Raw genomic sequence first — 10,413 nt, 5'->3', positions numbered from 1 at the left:
ATTGGTCTGCCTTGCCTTGGGGTTCCTTTATGCGCATGAAGAGTGGAGGCGGGGGAGGGAAGCTCGGGGCTTCTAATGCTGACCTGGGATTGAGTCTTAAGATTGGGGAGAGGGCTGGGGAGGAGCTGAGCTCCTGGGCCTTCTGTCAGGGCCCCACCTAGGGACCTAGAGAGAGGAAACAGCATCAATGACCTTTCCGTGACTTTTCGGACTAAAACGTGCCCCGGGGGCTGATCTGGAGCGGGAGCACCTGGGGCAGTGCACAGGACTCTCCGAGGTGTCTACACCTTAGGCGACACAGTGCTGGCTGGCCTTGTCAGTCCCCAGCTGATGCGCGGGGTTTCCGAGCTGTCCGAAACGGGAGTGGTTTAGGACCCGGGGCGGGCCTCCCTGCTGTCAGTGGAACTCAGAAGTTGTGGCTGCGAGCCTGCAAGCGGCGACAGTCAGGCCTCCTGGGAGGTCCCGCCCGTTACACCGACTCTCACCGCCCCGACCGCCCCGCGCCAGCCATGAAGGGCTCACTGTTCAAGGAGAACTTTTGGGTAAGTCGAGGGGCGGACAGCCGACCGTCGGGGTGGGGGTGGGGGCTGTGCACCGGCGGAGGCCCGGGCTCGGCACCACTCGGTGACCCCGCGCCGCCGGCCTTTAAGGGGTTCGAGCGCGGCGAGGTCTGGCCCAGGCGGCCTGCGCGTCCGCTCCCCGGCCGCCGGCCCGGGGCCCGTGTCCGACCTCTCGAGGGGAGACCCCGCGGTCTGCTCTGGGGCCAGGCCGCTAGTCCTCGAGGTCCGGCCCGGGGTCCCCCCTTCGCCGCCCCTGCCCCGCCGCGTGGGCTCCGGGGGCTGTTGGAGCTGGAGCCGCGCCAGAGGCAGGACACCTCTCTCCCCTCACAGATGAGGAATCTGAGACCTACAGGGAGGGGGAACCCGTCCGGTGTCCCCAAGGCTGCGCCGGGAGCGGAGCTGTGGGTCCTGGGGGGTACCTGTGAGCTCCGTTGGACTGACAGCGACAGTCGCTCTCCGGGGATCGACTTTTCCAGACTCCGAGTTTTCTTCTCAGACTCTAGAGGCCTTCCCTTTGCAGACGCTTCGACCCCTGTCCAGCAGCCGGGTTTCCAGAGCTCCCCCCCTAGGTCATCGCCCACCCCAGTCGCGCACCGTGGGGAGACCCGAGGTGTCGTCACCGCGGGTGGGAGGTCTGCAAGCTGGTGGGGGCCGTCCCAGCTGGGAGGCAGCAGGTCTGCCTGTCCCCCCTTCCTCTGTCCTGTCCTCTTCCCTCCTGTCCTCCCACTCCCAGGTGCCAGTCAAGGGTACCATACCCCCCTATCCTTTTAGGACAGAAATAAGAAGCTGCATACCTCAAAGTTGACCCGTGGCTGCCAAGGGGCTGCCAAGGTCCCAGCTCTTTGCCTGGGACCCTTCTCCCCTCTCTCTCCTTTTCCCATTTAGTTTCACAGCAGATTTGCAGGTCTCCTTGCCCCACAGTGGGTGCTAAGGCCAGAAAACTGGCTCCATGGCCTCAGGGACACAGTTTAGACCCTGCCTTGTAAGGCCCCTTTTCCTGTGGTTCTTGAGGTTCTCCTGGTACACTGCCCACCTGTAGGGCCAAGGCTGTGGGAACTTCACAGAGAGGGTGAATGACCTTGCAGCTGGCCCAGCAAGAGGCCTGGAGATTCCTTAGATACGGTATAGGGCTTTTGGACCACTTGACAGTCATTGTGGGCGAAAGCAGGGCAGGAAGACCCACCTTTCCCTCTTCAAATGTAACTCCCAGTGGCATACTTTGGGTTTTCAGATCATGTCACCTCTTAGGGAAGTCCTTCCTGATTGTGTACGATAGACCCTGTTACTTGCTCACTTGGCACATGTTTTTTCCTTTCATACCATGTGTGGGTTTTGAATTTGGGAGCCTACAAGCACATGGGCACCTTGTGGACAGTGTGCTTGCTCTGAATGCCACTGCCCTGGCACTGGTTGGTGCCCGGGCGTGCTCACCAAACACTTATTGAAGTGGGTCTATAAGGCTGGCAGGGCATGTGTAGGGGTGAGAGCCACTGCCTCACCCTCAGAGGGTTCCCAGGCCACTGGAAGGCAGCCCTCCAGCTGTAGCTGATGCATAGTGGCAGGAATAGCTGGGAAGTGGCAAAAATGAGGTCTGGATTGGGAGTTAGAGGTTGAGTGAAAGCCCTGCAGAGATAAGTTTCTGGGCTTAGATATTCAGAGGTGCATCTGAGATAGTCCTAGCTTGCCAAGGTGACTTTCCACCTCTAACTTCCTGTGACCCTTTATGCCAAATAATAAAAACAGTTATAACTAACATTACTGCCCATAGACTCTGTGTCAAGCACTATTCTAAATACTTTAGGTGCACTACTCATTTAAGCCTCACAATGATGCTATAAGGTAGCTTCCTTACCATCCCATTTTACAGATAAGTAAACTGAGTGGCAAGAGGTTAAGCAACATTTCTAAGGTTCTAGAGCTATTATACAGCAGAGCACGACTCTACTTGGCCTAACTGCTCAGTAACAAGGCTGGCGCTGAGTAAGAACATCCCTGTCTAGCTGTCTGTATGGCCCCTTTGACACTGTCAAAGGGTAGACATTTGAGCCTTCATGTAAATATGTCTCCCTCCTCCAGCTACAACCATGAGCTCCTGGAGGGTAGACACTGGGTGTCACCATCAGCTGAAGCCCCAGTGCCTGATATAGTGCCTTGTGTATAGATGCAGGGATCAGGCACACAATATAGCCAGGGCTTGGGAGAAAAGGAGCAGAAGGGAAGGCTGGAGACCTAAGGGGTTCCTGCTAGGCTTCACACCCTCAAGGGGTAGGGGAGGCAAGGCTGGTGATAGAACAGAGGTGATGGCAATAAGTTTTGTATTTCAGGGTTAAGAGAAGGTTATGATTAAATAAGCTAGAAAACTTTGGAAAACAAGTAAGTTTTGGTTTATTAAATTTAAAAAGTTTATTAAATTTAAATTTATGAAATGGCTTCTCACTATAAGATGCTCTAATGGCTGTGGCATTTGCAGGGGTAAGACCACCACCTGTAGTAAGCTTGGTTAGGAGGTAGATCCCCCATGAGGAAACAAAGCAGGGAGGGTGACCTGGAACATATGACCTCAAGAATGTGGAGGAGGAAAGGTTTGGGAGTGGGAAGAGTCTATCAGGGGCCAAAAAGCTGTCTGGGCCAAAGGTAGAGAGGGTCTGTTCCAGGATGGAGACCATGAAGAGGAGCAAAGAGGGGGAGATGGGTAAGAGAAATAACAGAGGTAAAAGCAACAGGACAAGACAACCAATTGTTGGTGAACAGTGGGGAGAGGAAAGGCAACTCCTAGGAAGCTGTGTCAGACAAACTGGAGGATGAGGTGTGGGACCCAGAAATAAGGAAGTAAGGAGGAGGAACTGGTTTGTGGAGAGAGAAGGAGGAGGAAAAGGCAGAAGTGATATTAAGCATATTGAACTAGAGGTGTGGCATTGGGAAGGACCAAGGCCAGCAGAGTCCTGAAGCCTCCTCTCCCTAACCCCCAGCACCATGCCAGGTTGCTGGATCTGGGGAGGTCTTGGTGGGGGAACCAAAGGCAGGGCACAAGGTGGCCAGGCAGCAGGGTTTGGAAGTACTGCAATATTTTAACAACCATCGCAGACATGCCAGTGAGTGCTGCCTGATGCCTGGTGGTGGGTGTTCTGGGTTGGCAGGGCTGGGGCAGCCCCTTGGGAAGGGTGTTGGGCATGAGAGAGCACTGAGTGTCATGATACACCAGAGTATCACGAATGACATGCAGGGGCCGTGGCCCTGGTTTGAATCCTTGTTCTGCTCTTTACTCTCTGGGTGACCCTGAGCCAGGTTACTTCAACCCTCTCAGCCTTAGTTTTTCCATGTGTAAAAACAGGGATAATAACAGTGCCTATCCCATTTTTTTTTTTTTTTTTAGGACTACTGTGAGGATTAAATGAGAGAGTTTAGTACAGGGCCCGGCACATAGTGAAGGCTTGTAATTGTGATTATTATTATCGTGAGCAAGTAGATGACAGTTAAAGAAAGTGGGTGATGGTTAGCCAAGGAGAAAGAATGAAGAGATAAGAAGTCCAAAAAAAAGCCCTGCCTGTGAATGCCTTATTTAGGCAGGAGGAGAAAGGAGGCCAGACATAAAGAGACAGAGAAGTAGAGCTACAACTAGAAAAACACCACCACAGGGCCAAGGGAGGACAATTCTAAGGAAGTTGAGAGGCCCGTGGTCAAGTTAGGTAGATGGTGCTGAAAAGTTGTGAGTCAATACACTCTCTATAAATAATATTATTTGAATACCTGTGAAAGTGTTTATTTAAAGGAACCTGTTAGTAGGTCTGTTGGAAAAGGGAAATATCAGTGTTCTTTAAAACTGAGGTTGGCCCCAGTCAGTTTGCCTGACACGATGCCTACCTGTGTGTGTTCTTCTTCGACCCTTCCCCAGGCTACCTTCTTTGTGGTTGTTGTTTGGTTAAGCAGTGGTGTGTAATTTACCTTGGTTAACTTTGATGGTACCTCAACAGAATCAGGGCTTCGAAACAGTTTATTCTGGCTCTACCCCCCTACTGAAGAATTTGCTTTTCCACCCCAGGTATACTGGATCAGAATCTACATTTTAACAAAGTCCCCAGTTAATTCTTATGTATACATAAGAACTGGAATGAACTGGTTCAAAGCCCTGATCAGAACCACGGGTATGGTTTCCAGAGTCCCAGGGACACGGCTGGGCCACAGTGAGGGAAGAATTCCAGTCTTTGGCATGATGAGATCCAGGTGTCCTTCAGATATGAACATGGACAGGTGACTATAGAACCTGTTCCAGAAGAGGTAAATGAAAGCAGTGTCCTCCTACCCCAGGGAATTTCCAGGCTCCTCACTTGGGTGTGGGGCCCTGGTGGTGCAGTGGTTAAGAGCTTGACTGCTAAACAAAAGGTCGGCAGTTCGAATCCACCAGCTGCTCCTTGGAAACTCTATGAGGCAGTTCTACTCAGTCATATAGGGTTGCTATGAGTCCGAATTAACTCAATGGCAACAGGTTTGATTTTTGGTTTTCACTTGGATGTGAGGCCCAATTTGCCCCCAGGAAGTGCTCTAGATCCTCATTTTGACCTGGCCTTCCCGATTCCCAAGGCTTTTGGTCTAGACTAGCTTCCCTAGTGCCTGTTCCCAGCACTCCTGCCCTCCTCCTGCACCTGCAGGGTGTGGCCTCCCTGCTGTCTTGAGTGATTGACGAGGAGAAGTCATGGTGCTGTCTGACTTGCTCATTGCTCTGCTGTCATCCCAGGTCCCTCTGCTCAGAATCTTTGACCAGATTGACCTTTGTCATTCCGGGGCTCCATCATAGTTTGAAGGATGTTGTATCCAGCTTTGCTCATGATTTTTTTTTTTTTCTATAAAGTTCTCTAAATCAGTGTAGGAGGCTGCCTTTTTTTTTTAAGAAACAGAAGAAAACAAGTTATTACAACAGACCCTCCATGCTGACCCTATGTCTTATTTTATACAATGTTTAGGCTGTTGCTCTAATTTTTTTCCCTGCAATCCAGTTTAATAAAAGAATATAGCAGCTTTACTTTTGAATGCTTCCCTGATCACATCTCATTTCCTCCTCTATCTGGGGTAACTCTCATTCTTAATTTTGTGCTTATAATTTGTTACTCTAATTTTTAAAAACTCTTTTAGAAACTGGTCCCTAGAAACACACCACGAGACCTACTTTGTGTTGTCTTGCCTAGTGGCAGAAGTCATCGACGATTGCCCTTCTTCAAATCATTCTTCCTAGAGCAGCCATCGAGACCTGTCTTTAAAATAATTGTCAAAATCCTTTTATCTTGTTTTCTCATCTTAAAACTTTGAGAAGAGAGACTTAGGACCTACCTTTTAAAGAAAATTTAAAAAATCCAAATATTTCTAAGGCTTATGATGACAGTATTTTCCCTGTCTGCTCCTGTACCCCAGCTTCTGTCTGTCAACATCACTATTGCAGAAATTCGTAGTACTTTCTTCTGGTAGTCATCACCACTTCACAAAATAATATGATTATACCGCTCTTTCCTGATGGAGCAGCTTTAAACATTATCTATCGATTTACTGCTACAGTAGAGGAGAATTTAGCTCTTTTATACCATCATCTCTACTTCCCAATATAGCTATATCACTGGTTTTTACTTTTTATTTTGAAATAATTTCAAAGTTACAGAAGATTTTAAGAAGAGCACAAAGAATACACATATACCCTTCACTAGAGTCCCCAATTATTAAACTTCATTTCCTTTATTAATTTCTCTGTAGATAGATAGGTAGACAGGTATACATATTTTTCCCTGAACCATTGAGAGTAAATATCACTGATTTGGAAATCAATAATCACTATTTACACTGTCATAGTATATAAAGATCGTTTTCTTCAAAGTCAAGTAGTATACTATCATTACATCTCCATCCTAATTTTTTTCCAGACTTCTTAGTTGCCTGTTTTTTGAGACTGTTGAGACCCTGGTGGTGCAAATGATTAGGCATTCAACTATTAACTGAAAGGTTCGCAGTTCAAACCCAGAGGTGCCAGGCCTGGTGGTCTGCTTCTGAAAGGTTACAGTCTTGAGAATCCTGTGGGGGCATTCTACTCTGCACACATACGGTTGCCAAGAGTCGAAGCTGACTTGATGGAAACTAAGAAACAAACCAAAAAATGCACTAGTATATCAGCAAACCCTCCCCACCCCACCCTTCTGTGGAGACCAGTTTCTGGAGCCCTCTGTCCCCTGCGCCAGCCTGGATTGGGTGATTTTCCAGGCCTGAAACACAGCTGTCTTCCTGGGGCTTCCCTTCTGCACTCTCTTGAGTTGGCTTCACTGTTTTCCAGATCCCATGTCATCTGAATAGCACTCTTAAAAACATAAATCAGGTCATGTTGTTCCTCTGCTTAAATTCCTCCAATGGCTTCCCATTGCACTTGGAATCCAAATGTTTGACATTGGCTGACAAGGCTCTGCCTGATCCAGCCTACCCTCCCTTCTGAACTTAACACCTACCACATCCCCTCACTTTACTGCAGCACTCCTACGTCAGTTACTGAATGCCAAACAATGAACTCTTGTTTCCTACTAACCGATTAGCTAACCCTGCCATCTGTTCCCATAGCATCCTGTGCACCCTCTGTCATAACACACAACATACATAAATACCTCTTCAATGTCTGCTTCCCCATCACACTGTAAGCCCCAAGAGATGGGTCTTACTCATTCAGCACTGTATCCCCAGCACCTAGCACAGTGCCTGGCATGTAGCAGACACTGACTAACCATCAGAATGAATGAGTGAACAAATGAAGGATCAGGGAGAGACATGTGTGACAGTGAGTGGAAGTTGCTCACTCATCTAAACTCATCTTTGCGCTCCCTTCAGTGGGAAGTGTCATTTTGTGCTCTTAAGGAACCCGTTCCACTTTGACCATTGGTGGTCTCATGCTCGGGAGAATGACATTGCCAAGGGTGGACTCTGACTCCATGTTGTTGCTAGCTGCTGTTGAGTCAGCCTCCGACTCATGGCAGCCCCACGCAGAACGGAACACAAGGCTGTCAGGTTCTGCGCCACGGTTGGTTGCGGATTGACGGATGAGTGGTCGTTGCGCATTAAGTGCATCGGCCAGGAGTTGAACCCAGCTCACCTGCATGGAAGGCAAGAATTCTACAAGCACCATACCTGAGAAGGGGCACAACATCCAAGTGAGGAGCCAAGTTCACATGCTTCGTGCTGACCACTTGGTGAGAGACCTTGGGACTAACAAAGAAAACGTAGCAGCTCATTTGCGAGCGGAAGGTTCTTCCCCATTCATTGCATGATCTCAGGCAGTTCAACTCAACATGTATCTCCGGCGCGCTGGGCGTCGGCCTTGTGTAGCTACTACAGGGCCACAGAGCGATGGACACATGGCATCTCCCTTTAAGATTATTGTCGACTCAAGGGGAGGAGTCTCACATGAAGTTTTAAAATAATCGTTTTTAAAATTAATATAACAAAATTAAGGAAATTTAAAATATATTACTAGTAATTTGGTACTTTTTCTAATTTTTTTCCCCTTGCATAGCTGTGATTGTTGTTAGCTGCCACAGAGTCAGCCCCCTACTCATGGTGACCCCATGCGTTACAGTGTAGAATTGCCCCTGACGGTTTTCTCGGCCATAGTCTTCATGGAAGCAGTTTACCAGGCTTTTCTTCCACAGAGCTGCTGGGTGGGTTCAAACCACCAACCTTTTGGTTAGCAGCTGATGGCAAACTGCTTATACCACCCAGGCTCCTTTCCATACATAGTTGTAATCACAGTGTATGTATTTTTTTCAGTCAAAATATCATAAACTTTAAAAAAAATACTATTTTTCTGATTATTTTAAAACTTATTATATGATGTAATTCTTCCCTTGATGTTTGACATTTATGTAATTTCCAAAGTTTTCTACAATATATAATATTGGGATGCACGTTTTCATTCCTGAAGGTTTTTTTTTTTTTTTTTTGATAGTTTGGATTCTTTATTAAGCATCTAGTTCTGGAACTTATGAAAGAACTTGGCATTGTCCAGCCAAGTTTTACTGTTGTCATACCTGCCCCACTCTACTGAAACCTCCCCTTTCCACACTCCCATCCTTTGTTGGTGATCTTGCCTTCTACCTTGCTAAGAAACCACATAGCAGCTCCCAGATAGAACTCACTATCTTCTGTATAATTACGATTAGGCTCGGTCACGGGCAACAGAAAAACTCGAAACAACTGTGGCCTAGACAAGGGTGATGATTATTTCTTGCTCACATCCGTGAAGTCCTGAGCTGGTCGTTCTAGGGCTGGTCTGTCAGGACCTTTCTGGCTACTCCTAAGGGTACCTGGTTCAATGTTCGGCTCACAGTAAAATCTGTTGAATGACTGAAAATAGCATTAATTAACAGGTAGGATGTTTTAAAACTTTGACATATAGAACCAAACTGATCTCCTAAGCCTGTTGGTGTCAAGCCAATTCTGACTCATAGCAACCCTACATGACAGAGTAGAACTGCCCCATAGGGTTTCTAAGGCTATAATCTTTATGGAAGCAGACTGCCACATCTTTCTCCTGTGGAGTGGCTGGTAGGTTCCAACTGCCTATCTTTTGGTTAGCAGCTGAGCATTTTAACCACTGTGCCACCAGGGCTTGCTTGAAGGGTCTTAAAACCAAAAACCAAACTCATTGCCATCGAGTTGATTTAGACTCATAGCAACCCTAGACACTTGCTGAATTTCTAGGGTTTTCAGACACATGTGGGCTCCTGGCCACCTCTAAGCCTGTTAATTCAAACAGCTATTCCTTAAGTAGAAAAAGTGGTGTGCAAGTAGGAATGGAGACTGAACACTGTGGGGCTACAGGGAGAGGAAAGACTGCAGGGACTTTTCGTTGGCAATTTATTTTCCATCTGTCTCTCAGCAAAACCAAGCCTGAAAGTTGTCTAGGCTCCTACCTCTTAGAGGGCAGCTGAACAACTAAGTGTTTTTACTCAAGCATGTTTTCAAGTAGGGGTGGATGAGGAGCCCTGGTGGCACAGTGGTTAAAGCTATCAGCTGCTAATCAAAAGGTAGGCGGTTTGAACCCACCAGCCACTCCACGGGGGAAGGATGTGGCCGTGTGCTTCTGAAAAGATTACAACCTAGAAAACCCTAAGGAGAAGTTCTACTCTGTTACACGGGGTTGCTATGAATGGACTCCAGGGCATACAACTATAGCACACCCTAGGTAGCCTATTTAAGCATCTAGCTCTGTGCCATACCTTCCTTTTGAGGCTTTCTGCAGATACAGGTTTTCCGAGTGCTATCTTAGCACTTTTTAGGGACTGGTACCCCCTGGCACCCACCCAACAGGGCCTGCCCCCAGTCTTGCACTGTTAAATCATTCCTTTTAGCCTGAGGAGGGTAGGTCATCCTGTTTCCACGTAGTGTCTGTGGGACAAAGAACTTGGTTTGGACTGTTGACTCTGGTTTCTGAAAACAGCCTGAGCAATTTAGCTGCTCTTTTTCTTTCTAAAATAGCCGGGCAAGTAGGGGTTACACAGGCTCCATACTGGGAGAACTAACTTCAGGAAGGGAGGGGGCCTGATGCAGTCATGCATATTCATTTATTGGCTCCATCATAACTGTACATTAAGGCCCAAGTCATGCATATTCATTGAGGTCTCAATGACTAAGGCACCTGGGACCTCGGAGCACTCTCTCTTTGGGGTCTCAAGGGTTGGTAAGAGTATTTATGCACAGGAGAGGGTGTGGTATGTTCCTGGGAAAAATAGAAGGCTCACGGTGCTGTAGTGCTGGGACCTCTCCCAGACCTTGCCTGATTTGTCTCTACATTTGTATCCTTTCTGGTTATGATAAATGGGTAACTGTAAGTATA

At 47.9% G+C, this 10,413-nt stretch overlaps 1 protein-coding gene across 2 annotated transcripts in view; it reads left to right on the top strand.

The window, feature by feature from the left end:
• Window positions 1–256: 256 nt before the first annotated feature.
• Window positions 257–10,413, top strand: part of PSTPIP2 (proline-serine-threonine phosphatase interacting protein 2) — an 87,844-nt gene continuing 77,687 nt past the window's right edge. For both annotated transcript variants that reach the window (XM_049900576.1, XM_049900577.1), the window contains exon 1: window positions 257–542. In XM_049900576.1, the coding sequence (XP_049756533.1) occupies window positions 510–542 (33 nt within the window). In that variant the 5' untranslated portion in view covers window positions 257–509. The remainder of the gene's footprint in view (window positions 543–10,413) is intronic.

Source organism: Elephas maximus, chromosome 11 (assembly GCF_024166365.1).
Source record: "Elephas maximus indicus isolate mEleMax1 chromosome 11, mEleMax1 primary haplotype, whole genome shotgun sequence".
Lineage (NCBI taxonomy): Eukaryota > Metazoa > Chordata > Mammalia > Proboscidea > Elephantidae > Elephas > Elephas maximus.
This window is presented reverse-complemented; position numbering and strand designations above follow the sequence as displayed.